The sequence below is a fragment of the Chenopodium album genome, chromosome 19 (genome assembly GCF_948465745.1).
Source record: "Chenopodium album chromosome 19, dcCheAlbu1.1, whole genome shotgun sequence".
Taxonomy (NCBI): domain Eukaryota; kingdom Viridiplantae; phylum Streptophyta; class Magnoliopsida; order Caryophyllales; family Amaranthaceae; genus Chenopodium; species Chenopodium album.
The window spans coordinates 20,367,480-20,388,903 of record NC_137852.1 but is presented as its reverse complement, the minus strand read 5'-3'; the positions used below and the strand labels follow the sequence as shown (position 1 = coordinate 20,388,903).

Here is a 21,424-nt window from a genome sequence, read left to right as displayed (position 1 = left end):
TGTTTTCTTTTTCTTTACTTCAATTCTGGATCCATACTCGGCTTCGTCTGACTCTCCTCATGAGGCCGGCTGTTCGCCTGGGACTGAAGAGTCTAGAGTGGACGGATAAGAGTTGTCTCCTCCTTGGAGTGAGTCTATGTCTAGCGCGTACGTACTCACCCCCACTTATTCTTCTCTGTCCCAACAGGCAATGGCAAGAACAATGCGTACGCGCGAGCGTCATGCGGCCAGGAACCCAGACAGAAGTCTGGTTCATCCTAGGGTCCCTTATGACCCTAGTAACCCTAGCACAATGGAGGTGGACACTACCTCCACCACTCAGACAACGACCGCCTCCACCGGCTCCCATCACTTGGCCGTGGAGGTCACTTCTTCCTTCGAGGAACGCCTACAAGCTCAAGGCGCCTCGTCCACTCCTGCCCCGGAACTTAGGTTCCCTCAATTTGCCAGCTCAGTCATGGATGGGCCGAGCTGGTAGCCTGCAAAGACCATCCTACCGATCTTGGGGCGGACGCTGCTGGTTCGTCCGTCCCTTCTTCCTCTCAACCTCTGCTTCTACTGGGCGGGGCGGACAAACCTTTGACGAGAATCTCAATTAGGGAACCGTCCGATCTGCCTATTCGCAACGCCCCTCCTTCGGGAAACCAGGCGGACGCTGCCAAAGACAAAGGCAAGCGTCCCTTAGTTGAGGAGGACGTTCCTTCTTCCATGGGCGTACTTAGCTCAAGGGGCCGAAGCTCGGCCGAGGCAACAGACTTGGACAGGGTGCTGTCTTCAGAGTTTGGGAGTGCCCCTTCTCACCAAGTGGAAGAAGAAGAAGTTGAGAAAGAGGTCGTGGGTGAGACGGCCGAAGGTGAGGCGGCGGCCGAAGAAAACGTCACCAACATTGATAACTTCAGGGACCCGTACGCCTGTACAGTTGGAGAGACGGCCCTGAAGTTCTTGAAAAAGGATTTCGAGGAGTACAAGGAGTCCCTCCATTTGGGGGAGGGATTCGAGATACAAGTCCCCAGGAAAGCCATTGCTGTGGCTACCTGGGATGATGAGAAGCCGCGCAAACGGGCGTTTTGCGTTTACAGGGCCGCCTTGGATGTAGGCCTTCGCTTCCCTCTTCATCCATTCGTCCGGACAGTTTTGGACGAATATGACATTGGCCTTTTCCAACTGACGCCAAACAGTTGGTTAAATATTTTTGGATATTTGGTGACGTGCATCTGCAAGGGTTTCACGCCAGACTTTGCGGTCTTCTGTGAGATGCACTCACTCACTCGGCTGGAGAAGGATACGGATGGTTGGCTCGTCTTGAGCGCGACCAGGGATTACATGGTTGTGGTCGACCGTGTCAGCAAATGGAGGGACTGGAAGCACCGATTCTACCGCATCAAAACCCAAGATGCGGAGTTCAACCTCCGCATGAACAAGTGCCGTCCGGATCCCATTCAGCTCGGACGCGGGGACCATAAACCTGACAAGCCGCCCATCCATCCAAGCCACGAGCACCAACTGGAATATTTCAAGGTCAACCGAGTCAAGCGGGGTAACAAAATCGAACGTGTCCCTAGCCATTGGGTTCCTCTTGCCAATTGGCTTAGGGACACTACCTTCATGTCTGCCTACGGCCTGTACCAGAACATGCCCCAAGGTGGACACTTAGATATATAAACTTTTTGTACGCACGTAGAGTTTTTAGAAAAATATTCTAACACTTTGCTTTTTTCTCTTTGCAGCGGAGGCGTACGTTATGCTTGACCCGGCTCAGAAGGGAGAGGTGGCTATGTCCGAGGTGGACCTTGAAGGAATTGTGTCTTCGATAAGTGCAATTACTAGATATATCAAGGATCATTATTATGGAGATAATAAGTTCATTCTATTGGGGCGTCATCCTCTGTTGCTAGACTATGAGAGATGATCTTTGGGCTAGTCAAATAGCCCAAAGCCCTTTAGAATGGATCCTATATTGGTCACACACAAGGGTATTGGGTTAAGCAAGTAAGAGGCCCATTAATGGGCCTCATGAGCAATTAACTAATCATGAATTGGATTGGGCTAGCATAGTTAGATTGGAATTAGGTTTTGGGCTTTTGACATGGGCTCTTATTTAGAGATGAGATCTATAAATAAGAACCATGCCTAGGGTTTGTAGGAGGTAGTTATGATTCACACACTGTGAATTTTGACATCAAGGCAACCAATCCCAAAACCCTAATCTTCTCTCTAACTCGTGGCTATCTCTCTCCTCCCCTCGTCCGTACAGCCGGCCACCCTAGGTGGCGCGTGTGGTGTTCGTGGTGGTTCATGGTGGTTCGTTGCTCGCTCTTCTCCATAGAAGGTCAATTGAAGTGTTCAATTGCAACTAACTAGCATTAGTGGAGGTCTTAATCTGTGCCCGTGGACCAAGTAGAGGAATCACGCTTGGGGTTCTTTATCTCCCTTTGTTCTTGCTCGATCGCACGTGGAATCACGCTTCAAAGGTACGATTATTTGTGCTTTATGTGTTATGCATTAGATCCTTGGATTAGGTACTGTATGAATATGATTCATGTTATTTCCGCTGCGTAGTACCTATAAACCCTTACAGTGGTATCAGTTAGCCTATTGCATTTACGCATATTGCCAATAATTCTTTGATAATCCACAATTTTAATTCAATTAGGAGGGAGAATATTTAATTATGGGTCAATTATTATATTAAATGTGATTTAACTCTTGGAATTGATTAAATGTGATTTAATAATGCTCAAAATAGCCATGATGTGATCCGATTTTTGCCCTATTATGCTCGAATATTTTTCGAACCCTAACCCTATTTTTCGAAAATTTCGAAACCATAAACCCGAATTTGTGAAATTTGTGTTTTGATTTTGATTTATTTCGATGGTAATATGTCTAAGGAATTTAATCTATTTGATTACATGTTAAAATTATGAATTTTTCATGATCAAATTATTTAATTTAAGTGTTAAATTAAATTGGGGATTAATTTCATCAAGAACCCTAATTTCAAAATTGAATATGATTTAATTTTGGGATTAATAGGACCACATAAAGTTTAATTGATTTTTACAAAATTTGTTTTGTTTTAATTAATTAAAATAAAAAAAAAGGGAAATTACAGCAGCAGCACCGCGGCTGGGTGGCGCTGCCACGGTGGTGCCGCTGCTGGTGGTCCGGAGGGAGGGGTGGGGAGGGGCAGCAGCAAGGATCAGAACAGCAGCAACAGCAGTGCCGCACCGCAGGTGCACGGTGCTGCTGCTGCTGCCCTTCGCCGCTGCACAGCAGCGTACACCTTGCGGTGTACGGCCACCGTGGCTGGCTTCGGCTGGCCACACCACGGTGGCTGGCGATTTTTTCAAAAAAAAAAAAAAAAAAAAAAAAAATCAGTTTTTTGAAAATTTATTTCAAGATAATTATGAATTATTTTGGGATAAAATCAGTTTTATTTTGGATAAGTTAAAATATTTTGAAAATATGATCTTTTATTTTAAAAGATAAAATTGGTTTTATTTGGATAAAATCTTTTATTTTAGGATAAAATCAAATATTCAAAAGTTGTTATATTTGATATTATCCATATTTAAGTTGTTAAGTTGGTAATTATCCTAAATTAAAGTGGTTAATTATGGATAAGATTTGTTAGGATATTCTGAGCATATTCCAAAAGGATAATAATTGATTTAAATAATGTGATTATCCCATAATTATTTTGGATATAATTGATTTAAAATATTGTGATTGGCTAGTAATTAGGATAGAATTTTCTAACTTTGTTAGGATAATCTTTGAGGATAAATATGATTTATCTTTTAAGATTAAAATAAGATTTGATTCTATCTCATGACTAATTTAGAATATATGATATTTTATTGATGATCATGAATAATATATGATATTATCTAATTACACTAATTAAAATATGAGATATTTAGATGCCATGTTTCCTTAATTGTGAACATTCGATGTTGTAGTTTAGGAAAGCATGATGAGTGATTTATTATGTGGCAATTTTATAATATATGATGTTGTTTTATTGCTATATAATGACTAGTATGGCCCAGTAGATTGCTAAATACGATCTGCGCATCGTGATGTATTTTTGTAATCTTAGTACGGTCTACGAACCGATAAAGTATTTTGTAATTTTATTTTATTTTATTTAAGTAGTAGATAGAATAGAGTAGAATTACAGGTTGCAGTTAATCCAAGAAGCCCATGAAGTGAAGGCCCAAAGGAGCAAGGTGGATGCGATCCATGATGATTCAAGTGGGAGCATTTACTTTATTAGTTTTCTTAGGATTAGGGGCCATGCTATGTCTTATTTATGCATTCAGTATTTTATGCATGTTAGATTTTATTGATGTTTTGTGATGATGCGCTAGAGTTCACTATTTAGTCACAACATAATAAATCTAGATCCCAGTAATATTGATGCAGCTTTTCCAATTAAAAACCCGACGAAAACCTTGATCGTTTGTGATGGGTCAGCCCTCAGCAGAGCATCATAATATATCTTGGGGAAGTGGGGGTAGGACCGCATATCTACACTTTTAATTGGTTATATTCAACAAGGTTACCTAAAGCGTTTAGAACCTTGAAGCTAAGAGTAATAATTAAACATGCGATGGTTAATTATTCAACCAAGAATTACAAGAGTTGTAATCAGTAAAGAGTTTACTCACCTTGAAAATGTAATGGTTGATTGCAGAGCCTCACTCTGGTTAATTATTGCACGAATAAAGGATCTTGGAATCACTTAATTCAAGTTGGGATCACTTAAATTGAATAGAGTGTTTTAAAGTTACCAATTTAATTCGCTTATGGTACTTTAAATTTTAATAAACATAATTGAATTTTGCGTTTACTTGTAAGTAACATGTCGTTCTAATTTTATTATTATATATAATCTCCTCGATTGAAAATAAAGTTGAGAAACGTTCTCAAAAAGGTTTAAAAGATAATCCACAAACCTATATTCCAATTTTGCTAAGATTGTTCTAAAAGGCAAGTTTTAGAAATTCATGTCACATGTCTAAGGTTGGTTTTATTCAAAATGTTTGAGTAAAATACCAACACATCTTCATTTTGAAAAATGTTTCAAGGGATATAATGAGATGAGAGGTACAATCCCTCAAAAGACAAGTGTACAAGTCCAATAAAATCTCTTATCTTCAATATGATTGAATATAAGAAAATGATTGGAAATCTCTATGATCAAAAGTTGATTAAATAACAATATTCTTCATCTACTTTATATAGAGTTTAATACTTGATTAAACTCAAATATAAATAATGATAGAATAAACTTAGCAAAATCATGAAAAGTGCTTAAAGTAGTTGAGCAAGGTATCAATTTGAACCTAAGAGAAATGTTCTAGGTGGCTCAAACGGGAAAGGTTTAGGAATATATGAGGATTGCAATAAGAAGTTATAGGCCAAGAAATGCAAACAAGTTGCTACTTCTCAAACCTAGAACTACTTACATGCTAAAAGTTGTTATGAACAACAAATGTTTCAAATTAAATGGATGAATTCCAATTGATTAGAAACTACCTCATATAGTTGGAAGGTAAAAGAATGGAAATGTTCCAATTTAAGAATTATATTATAGAAATTGATTTAGCATATTGCTACTTCTTGGACATATGATGTCTTGTTTAGATCACTCATTGCACAATTTGGTCGAACTAAAGGAAGAAATTAGCTAAAGGAGGAATAAATCTACAAGTTTAGAAGCAAATGTTGCTACTTCACAAGTAGAATCTACAAGTTTGGAAGCAAAAGTTGCAACTTTACAAGTAGAACTAGTATTTCACCACTAATAATTGGCTAGAATTAAATAAATGTTATTCATTCTTGCCATTATCAAAACACCATTCAATGTTAGTAATGACTAAGCATCGAAGATTCAAAAACGTGGAATAAATGTTATTCTATGCTTCTTTGAGTCATAATGTGTTTTGAATTGCTAAATAGGTTTAAAGTTCTATATGATAGAAATAGTTAAACCATTTCTATATATATATAAGTTGTCTCTAATATGTCAATTAATTCGAATGAAAATGAAAGTTGCATACGGAAGATCCAAAGGGATGGACTTTCAATATCATTGGATTATGAATCCATTGATATATGTAATTATCATTCTAATTTGAAATTATGACTAAGTCACCATTTAGAGAAATGATGATGCGAACTCGAGGTCGAATACATATCGATGTAAGAAAACCGAAGGTTCAAAGACTAGAAATGGACAAAGAAACTTCATTTGTGATACGATCACTACTTGTGCTTGGTTGAAGCATAAGAGTGAAAATTTTGAAAAGTTCAAAATGTTCAGTATGAAATTCAGTATCAACTTGACAAGAAAATGATTACATTACAATATGATTGTAATTGTGAAAATTTAAGTCAAGACATGTACTTGGCAACACATTCGAAATATTGCGATATGATCGTAATAATGAGAATTTAAGCCAAGACATTGATAAACATCCAAGAGTTGTGAAAACGTTTTACAACAAATTCCAAAAGCAAACCTTGTGAAGTGTTTATGGAGGAAGCTATCAATCTATATGAGATATATTTTGATAATGGATGTAAATTACCTATCTTCCAACCATTGTTCAAGGGATATACTTTTAAGAAAAGCTACAAAACTAAACAAACTACATACGTCAAATCAAATGTAGCAAAGGCTTCATATATGATATGGATAAGAAAAGTTCTTATTAAGTCTTTCTACAAAGCAAGGAATAAAACATGTACTAAACCGTTTGATGCACGTTCGATTCCTACATAGAGCACGGGGTACTACTATACAACCATACTTAGCACAAAATGTTTGTTGCTCAAGTAGGTGCCCTTATGGAAATTGTTCCAAAAGGTCAAGTGGGAGTAGTGTAAATCTCAAAAGAGTTCGAGAAAAGCAACAAACAAACATGGTTCAAAACCTTGGTTGGTTCACCCTATGCTAAATATGCCTCCTCAAAAGGCAAGTGGGAGTATAAGAATTTCGAAAGGTTCGAGAGCCTTGAAAGAGTTCAAGAAAAGTGATTTCGAAAATCTCGAAGAAATTTGAGAAGTTATCGAATAACAGCAACAATATGAGCATGATTCACCTCATGTTACAAATGACAACGCGTGGTCTCATTATGTGTAATGGGATTAATAACCGTGTGTCGAAGGTAGTACATTCCAAGTGCACATCCTCTATTGTCGTTTCTCATTGAAAACTAAACAAAGTTGTTGTATGAGTTTCAATTGTTGCATCAAACCCACAATGATGACTAGCATATGTAAAACTTAGCCAAAGAAATATGATTTCATAATGACTAAGAGTTCTAAAATATTTATTTTGGAACATGATGATTATGTAAGTAATAAAGATGATTTGACAAGTTATGACTCCAAGTGGTTTAAAAACCATGAAATCTAATATAGATTCTAAGTCTGTAAGCAAGCGTATGACACTTGAATAATTTGTCTAAATTGGGTGAAACCAATTCTAAGCAAAGCAGACAAGAAAGAAAAATGTTTTCCAACTAAAGCAAAGACTTGTTAAAGGATTCAACTAATTCATAGTATGACTATGATTACGATGAAACCTTTACATGTTGCAAAGATCTATTAAAGATACTTAGTGATTTCTACCTTATAAGATTTGGTAGATGGGTTTCAAAACACTTTCTTGAAATTGTTCATGAAAGAAGATTTGTATATGATACAATCAAAAGTTTGGAGATCCAATAATCCTAGGGATGCCTAAAAGATCCATAATGGATTGTAGTTAGCATCAGGGAGTTAATGTTCTTAATTTTGCGAGTTAATCAAATCGTTTGATGTTCTTGTAAAATGAAGAAAAGGTCTTGTGTGTACAAGATGTTTAGTGGGAGCTATGAAGTCTTCTTGGTCTAGTACAAAGAACGATTATTTATTGCTTGAATAGTCAAGTAATGGTTAATGCATTTTGTATGAAAATCTTGAAGAAGTAGATGAGTACATTTGGGATTCAAGATCTATATAGATAGGTCTCGAAGGATGTTTGAGTTTTGATTAAGAAACTTATATTGATAAGATTCTTATAAGGTTCAACATTATATTGAAAAGAGTTTCAATCCCATGTGACATGGCACGTTGATTAACGATTCAATACCTTGAGAAAGGTTGATGAAATTTAGATTTTGAGTGATGATACTTATGCAATTTGCAAAGGATGCATCATGCATGCCATGGACTATACTCGTCTATTTGATTCACGTGTTTTAAAGAACAAGTGAAGATAGATTTCAATCGAAATCCAATGTGATGTTGGAATACAAATTAGAAATTCCAAAGTTCCTTGCGAAAGGGCGAAGGAAAATTATTAGTGTATGGAGATGAAAATGATTATAAGATTTAGAAATTGCAAAGTTCATGTTTATGAGAATGTCTCATGAACTCTACTTACAAAACCCCTTCCATGACCAAGGTATGAAAGTCATGCTAAGGTTCTTGGATTGAAGCAAGTTATGTAATTTTAGTTGTGTATGTTTTGAGAAAGTATATTACAAAAGTAAATACATTAGCTTGCAGAATTATGTTTATCAATTGAAACAAAGTTTCAATCTTATTTGATCGTGGTTTCAAGATTAAATAAAATGTCCAAAATAATTATGGATTGATGGGCTCATCAGGTTATCTATCAGATAGAGACCTGGTGTATGAAACCCCACAGGTGAACAAAATCCACATATTATTTAAGTTCCTAGTTCGGAATCATTAAACTGGACATAAATGATTTCTAATAATGGACTAGCATGTTAAGATTGATTGGATATCGCAGTTTCATGGGCTATAGGAGCGTAGTGATGCTCGGTCAATCACATGGATATGCATGAATGATGCATGATCGAACTATAGACCTACTTTGAAGTTCAAGTATAGAATTTCCGGATATATTAGTGGATTCCTTTGACATGAGTGGAACATTGATTTCATTCAATGGATGATATAACTGTGGTACATTCAAACGTCTACCCGTAACTGGAGATTATAAAGGGTGTTTCCTGGTTATTTCAGAAGTTGAGTGGGAGCTTTGGTTGCCACAAGATTGGATAGAGTCTACCTATTAAATTAGGAATGTGTCATGTTTTGGCCTCTTGAAGAGGGAGAATTCAGAAAATGCATGGCCGTGCTCAAATGTGTTACATGGTAACCATTTGTTTTGTAATTCTAACTCAGATTTCAAGAAACGATTTGTAGATTAATATGGATTAGCATAAGATGCAATCATATTATCAAATCGACACAAAATGACTTAAGGAATTTGAATTTTGCACACTTGTCTCAGACAAGTGGGAGATTGAAGGAATTGTGTCTTCGATAAGTGCAATTACTAGATATATCAAGGATCACTATTATGGAGATAATAAGTTCATTCTATTGGGGCGTCATCCTTTGTTGCTAGACTATGAGAGATGATCTTTGGGCTAGTCAAATAGCCCAAAGCCCTTTAGAATGGATCCTATATTGGTCACACACAAGGGTATTGGGTTAAGCAAGTAAGAGGCCCATTAATGGGCCTCATGAGCAATTAACTAATCATGAATTGGATTGGGCTAGCATAGTTAGATTGGAATTAGGTTTTGGGCTTTTGACATGGGCTCTTATTTAGAGATGAGATCTATAAATAAGAACCATGCCTAGGGTTTGTAGGAGGTAGTTATGATTCACACACTGTGAATTTTGACATCAAGGCAACCAATCCCAAAACCCTAATCCTCTCTCTAACTCGTGGCTATCTCTCTCCTCCCCTCGTCCGTACAGCCGGCCACCCTAGGTGGCGCGTGTGGTGTTCGTGGTGGTTCATGGTGGTTCGTTGCTCGCTCTTCTCCATAGAAGGTCAATTGAAGTGTTCAATTGCAACTAACTAGCATTAGTGGAGGTCTTAATCTGTGCCCGTGGACCAAGTAGAGGAATCACGCTTGGGGTTCTTTATCTCCCTTTGTTCTTGCTCGATCGCACGTGGAATCACGCTTCAAAGGTACGATTATTTGTGCTTTATGTGTTATGCATTAGATCCTTGGATTAGGTACTGTATGAATATGATTCATGTTATTTCCGCTGCGTAGTACCTATAAACCCCTACAGACCTTGCCCGATACAAGGCTCGTTTCAAGATGTACGAGCAACTCAAGAAGGTAAACACTTTTTTTTTGAGTTTTTCTTTCCTCATTGTCCGTTCTGCTGTATTGGGAGGAGCCTGCTTCCCGAGTTTGCACGGACGCATTTCGTCCGTTCAGGCATGCTGGAAGGGAGCTCCTTCTCCAATTCACACGGACGCTAACACATTCTCTGCCTTGTAAAATTTTTCTAACTTTGCTTGTGTTTTTACAGTCTTCTTCTACTCCGAAGGCAAGGAGGAAGCAGCCGGCCTCGTCCACTCCTGATGCGAACGCATTCAAAAGGAGGAAGACGGTTGCAACCAAGACGCCTTCAAAATCCGCGGCCAAGGCGAAGTCGCAGACTGCTACGACGCAGTCTCAAGGAGAACAGCCCCGGCTGACACAAAGCGGGGTCTCCAAGCCCGTGGAACCTGTTGCTGATCAGGTCCACGATGCGTCCGTCCCTTTGGACGGTGGGGATAAGTCAACCCCTGAAAAAATGACCGACTCCCTCTCGATTCCGGGAATCGAGATAGTCAAAAAATCTGACTGGCTAAATGCCAGTCAGTCGGCCAGTGATGCTGATGCTGGTCGCTCAGGAAACGAGGGGGAGGCCTCTTTGCCGCCTCCTCCCATCAATCTCTCTCCTCCAAGATTCTCCACTGGTTAGCCTTTTTTCTTTATTCTTGTACATTTTGGTTTACTGGTACTTATAAATTTTAGCTAATTCTTTTTGCACGGTCGTCCGCAGATATCTCAGAGGAGATGCAACTGAGGATGCCCGGCCAGTCACTGACTGGTGCGGACAGGAAGGCCATGCGCGAGGCCATGGTTCGCGCGGTTCCCCAAGCGCAGCGTGACAAGCTGCGGGGAATCAATGAGGGCTTCCTCGGCCCCATGCTCAATTGTAGTGCTGAGGTACGTTTCATTTGCATTATGCTTTTTCTTTCCAACACTTAGCAAATTTTTCTATATTTGACTAAGTTTCCCTCTTTTGTCCGCAGCTCTTCCTCCGCCTGAACGCCTTCCTTGACTGGAAGGATAAAGAGAACGAGCGGTGGAAGCAAGCTTGGCTGGAAATCAGAAAAGCCGAGGACGCTGTAACTGGGACGGCCGCCGTCCAAAGGGTGCACTTCGAGACCCAAATATCCGCGCTGTCCGACAAAGCGGCGCGGCAAACAGAGGACCAGGTCAAACTGGGCAAGGCTCTCGAACAAGAGACCGTGGCCAGGGAGGCCATGAGGGTCGAAAGGGACGAGGCCGTCCTAGAGAAGGAAAAGTGGAGGTTGGGCTTCGAGGCGTCTGAGGCCTTGAAGAGTGAGCTGAAGTTGGCCCAAGCCAACCTTAAGTCTGCTTTGGACGAAGCGGACGCGCTAAAGGTCGAGGTTGAGACCTTGAAGAAGTCCGTTTCGGACTATGCTGAGCAGCTGAATGCTCCTCGGCCACCCAGCGCGGAGGAAATCGTCCGCATAGAGCAAAATGCTGAAGACAGACTTAAGGCATACTTCTTCGATGCCTTTGAGCTGATGGTGGATGATGGTGATGCCGCCTATTATGAGGAACGCTTCAAGAAGCGGCTGAACTACGTCTGCCTCAGAGAAGAGGCAAAGAAGGCCGGCCAGCCTCCTCCCGAGCTGGTAGTTACTTCTCCCGAGTCCGGAGAGGACGAGGAAGAAGAAGGTGAGGAGGAGGAGGCGGACAACAAGGCTGCCCCGGTCGCGGACGCCAAAAGTGCGGAGGAGCCTGCCAAAGATAATACGGCTAAGTAGAGCTCAAGTCCTCCAGCAACCGTCTACTCAGCTTTCAAGCTTTCCTTCTTTTTTTCAGCTTTACTTAGCTTTTGTTGTAACTTTTCTCTTTTTTTTTTGTTTTATTTTGAAGCCACCTGTTAGAGCGGTATTGTAAACATTTCGGCCGCCTTTGTGCGGTCAGATCAATGAAAATTTTTTCCGCCTTTTGAGCGGTTCTTCAACTCTGTTTCATACTTAGCAATTTTTGCAATTTTGTGCTTTTTGAATGTTTTTCATACGTCTCAATATTATGCCTTTTCGTACGTTCCTAGGGGTATGCCCCTTTATTCGGTGTTCGCCTAGTCCATTCTCTAAGTGGTTTGATTAACTTGGTAGTTTTTATGCCTTAAAGGGTATGACGACTAGCAAGTTAATCAAATCATAATGATTACCCTTGGACTAGGTGAAGCACCGAATCAATTTAATCGGCCGTTCGGCTATCTTTGTACGAGTAGTCCGTTGAATCTATCTCTCGGACGTACCCTAGAAATCCCAAGTATTATCTCAACTTAGAGATTCCTGGCTCGGCCGGGCTAAACGCCTAGGTATGCCCTTGCCCTATTTGTAAAGGACACTTGTTTTCTACACAAGTTCAGAATACCTTGCCTCAACCGTCCGCCTTGAATGGGGCGGACGCATTGTTCTCTGAATTAAATCAGTTTTTTTTTTTTTTTTTTTTTTTTTTTTTTTGTGTGTGGCCGAATTGCTATATTGGGAGCAATCTTGCTTCCTTTTTACTTCGGCCACTCAGTAAGGTTGATAAGTCGTGTTTCTATATTGGAAGCAACTTAGTAAATCATTTCATTCGGCCTTTAATCACAAATCATAATATGCAAATAAATATAAGTAAAACAGCAAATAGTTCAACAATGCCTGACTTTTCATTAATTTTGTCAAAAGTACATTGTTGTGGCCGTATGGCTTTAATTACAAGGCTCGGTCAGTAGACCTAGTTGTATACACAGCTTTTTGGCTAAGTACTTAAAGAAATAAAAACTTAAACATGATATTTCTTCAGATTGTCAGTGTTCCATGTCCGTGGGATCTGACGGCCATCAATTGCCTCAAGGCGATATGTGCCGTCTCGGATTTCTTCCCTGATTCGGTACGGTCCCTCCCAGTTTGGGGTCAACTTGCCGTCCTCATTGGCACGACCAACAGCTTCCATTTTTCTCAACACTAGATCCCCCATTTTGAGCGGCCGCTTAGACACTCGGCGGTTATATGCCCTTGTCATCCTTAAGCGATAAATTTCATGTCTAAGCGCCGCATTGCCCCTAGCTTCTGGAAGAAAGTCTAGAGCAGTCTTCATGGCCTCCCAATTGGCCGATTCATCATAGAGCATTACCCGCAAAGTGGGCTCGTACATTTCAATTGGGAGCACAGCCTCAGCTCCATAGACCAAAAAGAATGGAGTTTCCTTTTGAACTCTTTGCTGTCGTCCGTATGGACCATAGCACATTAACCAACTCGTCTGCCCATAGGCCGCCTGCCTTTTCAAGCTTGCGCTTGATCCCATTTGAAATCAACTTGTTATAGGCCTCAACTTGACCATTGGCTTGTGGTCGGCCGACTGAGGCAAAACAATGAGTTATGCCTTGGTCTCCCAACCATTCCTTGAGTTGGTGCGTCTCAAACTGAGGTCCATTGTCGAACACCATTGACTGAGGTACCCCATACCGAGTGATTATGCTCTTCCAAATGAAGGCTGACACATCCGTCCATTTGATGCCCCGGACGGCCTCAGCCTCAACCCATTTAGTAAAGTAGTCTACTGCCACTAGTACATATCGTCTCTGGCCAGATGCAGGAGTATACGGCCCCAAAATGTCCATGCCTCATTTAGCAAAAGGAAGCGGACTACTGATGGCTGATAGACTATTTGCTGGACGATGAATAAGGGTTGAAAACCTCTGGCACTTGTCACATTTTTTCACCATTTGCATGGCGTCCGTATTCAAGCTCGGCCAGTAATAACCCAAATGTGTCGCTTTTTCAGCTAAGGCTCGTCCTCCAATATGTGAGCCACAATGTCCCTGATGAAGGTCGTCCAACACATCATGCCCTCTTTCAGGGGTTATACACTTAAGGTAAGGCTTCACAAAGGCTTTTTTGAATAGCTCCCCATCCTTCATCTCGAACCAGGCCGCCCTCCTCTTCATTAGCCAACTCTCTTTTGGATCGTCCGGAAGTATTCCATCCCTCAGATAGGAAATAATTCCGTCCATCCAGGTTGAACTTCTATTTATCATCTGAACGGGCTCGGCATCAATACTCCTTTTCTCCTTTACTTCCCAAAACACTGATCTTGGAGTATCACACGATGCCGAGGAAGCCAATTTGGAGAGCGCGTCCGCTTGATGATTTTCTGAACGAGGAACTTGTTTGAGAGAGAAATGTTCTAGGCCCTCGGCCTTATCCTTTACTAGCTGCATGTACTTCTTGCTTTTCTTTGACTTGGGTTGCTTGTCTCAGCCACCCAGATTTCTTTTCTTTTGTTTCCTTCTCTCTTTCGGCCGGCCGAGTCTTGCTGAGAAGATTGCTTCTTCTCAGCCCCCTTGGCCGGCTGTTCTGATTTGGTGAGCGAACAAAAGTCCGCGGCCTCAATATAGGCTTCGGCTTCCCGCAATACACCTGCGTATGACCGAATCTTTTTCCTTACCAAATCAAACTTAAAACCATTATGCCTTAATCCCCGGAGAAATTCTGAGTAAGCCATTTCATCCGGAAGATTATGAATTTGGGCTTTTTCTTGGTTAAACCTTTGGACGTACGAGCGTAGTCCTTCATTCTTTCCTTGGACAATTGTTGCCAAGTTGAGACTTGTCTTTCTTGGTGGGATGTTGTATGAGAAGTTTCCCACAAACAACAAACTGAGGGTGGTAAAACAATTTATGCATCCGGCTGGAAGGCTATTAAACCAATCTTGGGCCACCCCCTTAAGAGTGGCGGGGAAGCATCTGCACCATGTTGCGTGTAGATCAAATTCCTGTACGAGGTAATATGCTCCTCTGGGTTGCCCGTACCATCATAGGCACCCACTAGTACACTCTTCACTTTTGCTGGTTGAGGGGACGCTAGTATGTCTTGCGAAAACGGAGGCGGCTTGTCTCCCAAATTCAACAAACGCATCTGCCAATCAATGGGCTGAGGCTGAGCGGACGTTCCAGCCAGGTAGGGAGCCTGGCCGAACACCTGGCCATACGGCCCATATTGCCCAAAGACCTGGGGAGTTGGCTGTATCAACCCATTGAGTACTTGAGGAGGCTGATATTGTGATGGCTGAACTGGAATGGGAGTAATAGTGTGAGCGGCTTAACTTCTGCTGGAAACGGCCGTGTTGGTGTATTGAGAGAAAGATTGGTTGGAGACTTCATCCGGCATGGTTGGGGTAGAGGCCGTGTCAGAGTATGCGGCCCTCTCCCTTTGCTTGTGCCAAATGTAATCCCTTGCGTCCTTGAAACGCTGTGACGGCTCAGTCTCCACTCTTTTCGGCTGTCTGCCCCTTCCCCCAGCCGACTGTGTTTTCGTCAACAGGCTAGAGAAGTTGGTCCGTGGGACTCGGGGAGACCTTCCGTGCGGACGACGGAATGGGGTGTTACCAGCATCAGTTACATTGGTCTTGTTGTTTGCTTTCTTGGAAGTACCTCCTCCCCCCTTTTGCTGGTTAGCGGCCAACTCTTTGCGGAGCTTAGTCAGCTCGGCCATTAGGGTAGCTGGGGTAACAGGAGGTTGTTCGGCCTCTTCAAATGAGGCAGTCAAAGGATTACTTGAATGTATGGTAGTACGTATGTCTTCTACATATCCGTCCTCGCCTGGACGAGGACCAGTATTAGGTGTCTGACCATCCATTGCCATGACGGACGAGTATCCCCACAGACGGCGCCAAATGTTTCGGGGTTTTTTGTGATCTCCTCGGATACTGGTCACGCTCTACTGAAAATGAGACTCGGACACCTGCAAAACAACGAATATTCCGGTGATCGGAATATTCGCCTCCGACGATCAAGTTAGTGATCGGAAATCGGAAAAGCTAGAGAGAGAAAGTAGAGAGAAGTTGGAGCTTTTTAATGCTCTATATTTATGTTATGTCATAATCCACCCCTCCCATCATAAATGATTGGGGTATTTATAGGGGTGGGAACATGTGCCCCTCTAGGGTTTGTACCCTAGAATGTCGTGACGTGATTGGCTGCGCAATCAGGGGTCGCCACGTGTCATGGGGGGGGGGCGTCGTTTTACGGCTTTCAAGGGTTTCTCGGGATTTGGGCCTGATGTAATCAGGGCCTTTTTCTCTTTCTGATGTTGTATTGTGTATTTAAAGATAGCTGACATGTGTCACCCTCTCAGGTGGACACGTGTCACACTCTCATAGGGCCACGTGTCGCCTTCTTATTGGGCCACGTGTCACTATGAGATTGGGCCACGTACCTGGGGTATTTTTACCCTAAACACCTTGCTTTCCACCTTCTCTAGCCATCACCCCCCCACCGAGCCACCACTTGCCCACCACCTAGTCGGATCGCCGCCCCTCCCCCACCCCTCGTCGCCCATCAATTTCATCATTTTTGCAAAACCCTAGAAATCGATCACTTCAAACCGTTTTTCTAACGATTTTCTTCGATTTTCCGGCGTGCTTTTTTCATTTTCTAATGGATTTTCCAGCGAGATTGACAATTCAAATTGCGTTGGATTCACTTTTTCTGTCGTTTTGGGGGATTGAAGTCACCTTCGCCGTCGCCATCTTTGGTTTTGCGGAGGTGGGGGATATTTTTCGGGGGAGGGGAGGGCTTTTCAGGAGGTCGCGAGGGGAGGGGGAGGAGTAGGAGCGGTGCACCGGCTATGTGGTGGGGTAGGGTAGGAAGGTGGTTGCTGGTGTGGTTATGGTAGTGTAATGGTGGCTAAGGAAAGGGAATGGGAAAACCTAGGGGGGTGGCCAGGGAATCAAGTTGGAAGGATTTGGGGGAATAGAGAGAGGTAAAGGAAATGGGAAAAAAGGTCTAACAAACAACAATAAAAGGAATCAGGGCAGTTTATTTCCATTCCCTTTGATGAATACCCCCAACCAAACAGCCCAAAAGGATTGGGGTTTTGGAGTGATGTGGTTAGAAGTTGGAAAACAAAAAAAGTCTTAAATTATATAAATTCTTTATATAGTAGTATATTCAAATGATAAGTCTAGTATTTTGGATCGGATCTGATATCTGACTTGGCCACCCCTGATCTTCCTCTTCATCGTCTTTCCCCTTCCTAAAACTCCCTGTTTGAAATGCTCCCCGATTTTGAAACTTATGCAATACAAGTACACAACAATAGTTCGAGAGTCAAGCTAAATGAATTCATATTTTCATGCATTTCGTATAGAAAAAATAAAGTCACATATAGAATAATAATAGGTTGAAAGTTTGATTTTCTATGAAAACCATTGATTGCTAAAACGACTAATGACTAATTTTCATTGAGTCAATAAATAGTTCCTAACCGTCATTAACAAATGAATTAAAAAATTAAAAAAACAAATATGAATACTTTATATAAGGTCACTGAAAATTCAAAATAATACAAAAGACCATCTAGAATTTCTAGTCTAAGGTCACTAATTTCAGCAAGTGCATGCTACTAGTACTACTACCTCAAAAGTCTAAGGGTAAAAACATGTGTTCCTACTAAATACATTATCTCTTCTTACTACTATAAATAGCAAATCAATTGATCATTCTTTCATCATCTTCACTAGCTAATAATTTATCTTAAACACAATCTCCTCCTTCAATTCATATTTTCCTTTCAATTTTAAGAAGTTATGGGTGTCTTCACATACACAATGGCCGAGCTCACGAGCCCGGTTGCACCGGCTCGGTTGTTCAATGCTTTCGCCATTGACAACCATAACTTGTTGCCTAAGGTTGTACCTGAGTTTATTAAAAGTATTGAGTATGTTAAGGGTGACTCTACTACTGTTGGATGCATCAAAAAGATTAGCTTCCCCGAAGGTTAGTTTCATAATCCATATAAAGTTATAAACCTTAGCTAATACTCTGCTTTTATAAATTTTCTACTTGTAATTTTGAGTAGGAGTCTTCGTTCTCACATAAAATCTTTTAGACATAGAATAAATAATATAAATTTTTAGTCTAGAACTTGTTTGGCATCTTTTTTTGTTTTCAGTTTCATGTTTTTTTTTAAAAAAACTAAAAACCAAAAACAGGAAACAAGAAAAAGGTGTTTTCACTTTTTTGTTGTCTGTTTTCAAAAATATCATGATTTTTATAAGTCTAAATAATTTTTTAATTTTTAATTCATTATGCGACACATATAATATACTTTTAAAAAACAAAAAACCAAAAAACGGAAAACTACAGTAATGCCAAACGAACCCCTAGATTTGGGTTTTAAGTCCATTTTTTTTGTAGGCCTTTTCATTTTATGTTGTAACTTGTACGTATGTATATATAACAATCTTTATTAGGGGTAACGATAAATATAGGTAGCCCTTAGTGTTACCAATAAGTATAATAAATGTAACAGTACAATTCAATGTTGTATTTCATTTACATTATTTCACCGTTTGCTCTTTATAAGAAGAACTGAGGGTTGTTTACATCATTTTCCTTTAATAGATAATTCATACGGAGTAGCATACTAGCCTTTTGAGTTTTGGACTAGGAGAAAGAACTTGGGAGAAAGTAATCAAAGTATGCTGCTTGGTGTATCAGTTAAAGATAACTTCCTTTTTAGAAAAATTTATTGATTTGATTTACTTTGATTTCTCAAACTTCTCTCACTCTTTTAGCATATACTAGATTAGGTCCCGTGCCATGCACGGTTATTTTAATTACTCCATATTTTCTTTTCATAAATTAATTTATGCATTTATGGCATATAAAATAAAAAGTTAATATCTTTGTAGAATAAATTATATTCCACCATAATTACACTTCTGTAAAAAAATTATTTATTTCCTTCTTAATCCGTACTTAATTGGGTAATAACATAAGAAAGGTAAATATATTATTGTTTGTTCATTTAGTTGACAAAAAAAAAACTTTTCATTTAAATAACTTCTTTAAATAAAATTTTCTAAATTAAAAAAAAAAATACTAAGGACACACCAGAAGATGACACGTGTCATTGCTGGTGTGTCTTTTAGTATATAGTTATGATGCTTAATTTAAGCAGATATTTGCTTAATTTAAAAATGATTAGAAATTTTATTTTTGTTTACTTGTTGCAAAATAACTTTAATTTCGTAATTAAAAAATCATATAATTTTATATTTAAAAGTACACATTAATACAAATTTACTTGCATCTCATATTCTCATTAGATAATTATATACATACTTTTATGATTGATTTAGGCCTGTTCTCTTCACCTTAAAAAATTAATATTAAGTAAAAATAATTTCAGTTCAGTAAAATTAATTTCAGTTCAGTAAAATTCAGTTTTCTTAAAGAAGAATTATAATTAAAAATCAGTAAGAATAATTTCAGTTCAGTAAAAATAATTTCTGCTCAGTAAATTAAGTTCAGTTCAGTAAAAATAAGTTCAGTTCAGTAAAAATAATTTCAGTTCAGCAAAATTAAGGTGAATCAAACAGGACCTTACAATAAAATCAAAATTTAGTCAAACTCGAAAATTAGATTAGAATAAAAATCATCATATCAGATCAAGCAAACCGAACATAGCCTTAATCAAGAACTAAACTATTAATCAATGTTGCAGGGGCTCCATTCAAGTATGTAAAGGATAGAGTGGACGAGATTGATACAACCAACTTCTTCATCAAATACACTAGCATTGAAGGAGATGTACTTCGTGATACTTTGGAATGTGCAGTTTACGAGCACAAATACGAGCCTTCAGGCACCGGAACTAACTACAAGATGGTAGCACACTACCACACCAAGGGAGATAATCAAGCGATGACTGATGAGGAAATTGCTATGGGAAAAGAACACATTAAGAAGATTTTCAAGACTGTGGAAGAGCATCTCATTGCTAATCCTCAACTCTATGCTTGAGCCACTTTATTCGGGTCCGAATGAATAATGTTGACTACACTGTATTACCCCTTTGTTTGAATTTGATTGTGGTCGTGTTAGTTCAAATTACAATAATCAACACGATTATTAATTTTGGATAAAGGGGGTACAGTTCAAATTTACGAATGAGTAATATGACTACCAAAATGTTGTAATGTAATGTGTGTAATGTTGTACTGGGAGGGGGTGCTGCCGTGGGAGATGATGCATGGTTGTTGAAAAGAATAAAATGTTTGGTAATAATTACTATATTGTTATTGAGTTTGGTCTTTCATGGTTTCTCCTTGATTAAACACTATCATATATATAGTTGTTGTTTCAAAAGAACATCATTTGGTTCACAAAGTGATATAGATTGTGTAATTAATAGTCCTGAAATTAGAGTGATAAGGGGTTGAAATTTGATTCTTAATACTTTGTATTTGGTCGCGTCATTATTTAAGAATGAACCTATTTAGACCGGGGGAGGAGGGAGAGGTACAAGAGGGGACACTTGTCCCCTCACTTATTTTAACTATGGTTTTTTTTTTATTTATGTGTTTCATTCTTTTATTTATAGGTAATATTCTTTTATTTATATATAATGTTCTTTTATTAATAAAATAATGTTTTTCCGGGTGTATCATGCGCATGATACATCTGCCTGTACAAAACAATTATTGCATAACAATGGGTTGGATTTGACAAGACCAAACCAAACTCGGATATTTGAAGGTGGATCCAGATTCAACTCATATTCACTGGGTCTAAATAATTAGTCTCATACCCAAATAAACTGGGCACACACTAGTTCTAAACTAAATGCCGTCATTGTGTGTGAAACATTTTTCTACACAATTTTCTAAACTTGGTTCTAAGATTCTAAGGTTCATACATTACAAAATGTGATTCCCTTTCACAATTCTGTTAAAATCCCTCAATGGTTAATCTATTAGTTACTGATATCCAGAATGGTGCAGGTTCCCAAGAACTTACTTCTGGATATAATTGGTAGAAACCGTGTTACAAATTTTGTTATTCGGGAAATTGTCACCTCAGCTGTGGCAGGTTATGTGGAGGAGGCAAGTAGCTGAAACTGATTATTGCAACTTACAGTATTTGAGGCTTTTTTTAAAAAAATTTATTTTTATTTTTTTATTTGATAGCTTTTACTTATATATGCGCTTTTATTTCACACAGGAGAAGCTTACTGTGAAGGATGACAAGATCAACACAACTCAGACTGAAGATGAGCTTAAACAATCTTTCGTGCCTGGAAATGCATTTGGCTTCAATGTTGAACTGGAGCTTATAAATGGAGAAACTGAGAGTGAGACTGCTAGTGCTGAAACTGAGAGTAAGACTACTAGTGCTGAAACTGAGGCGTAGCAGATTTCGTACTCAGAAGCAGTAGTATTTTAGCATTTCCTACAGTTGGCTTCAACATTTAAACATGGGCTTGTTTCAACTA

The 21,424-nt window shown here is 39.5% G+C and overlaps 1 protein-coding gene and 1 long non-coding RNA gene across 2 annotated transcripts; both read left to right on the top strand.

Moving 5' to 3' along the window:
* Nucleotides 1-17,643: 17,643 nt before the first annotated feature.
* LOC145594902 (major strawberry allergen Fra a 1-3-like) lies at nucleotides 17,644-20,319 on the top strand. Its single transcript, XM_081651251.1, has 2 exons — nucleotides 17,644-17,922; nucleotides 19,655-20,319. The coding sequence occupies exons 1-2, from the start codon at nucleotides 17,733-17,735 to the stop codon at nucleotides 19,951-19,953; spliced, it is 489 nt and encodes a 162-aa protein (XP_081507377.1). The 5' UTR covers nucleotides 17,644-17,732; the 3' UTR covers nucleotides 19,954-20,319.
* A 568-nt stretch (nucleotides 20,320-20,887) lies between these two features.
* LOC145593521 (uncharacterized) lies at nucleotides 20,888-21,417 on the top strand. The gene is made up of 2 exons (XR_014102756.1): nucleotides 20,888-21,035; nucleotides 21,154-21,417. It is a non-coding gene; the product is annotated as an uncharacterized LOC145593521 (long non-coding RNA).
* The last annotated feature ends 7 nt before the right edge of the window (nucleotides 21,418-21,424 follow it).

Bases quoted from the DNA above. Each gene is read 5' to 3' on its own strand.
- LOC145594902 (XM_081651251.1), top strand. From the start codon at position 17,733: ATGGGTGTCTTCACATACACAATGGCCGAGCTCACGAGCCCGGTTGCA. The intron at 17,923-19,654 runs GTTAGTTTCATA...TCAATGTTGCAG, and splicing joins AAAGATTAGCTTCCCCGAAG to GGGCTCCATTCAAGTATGTA.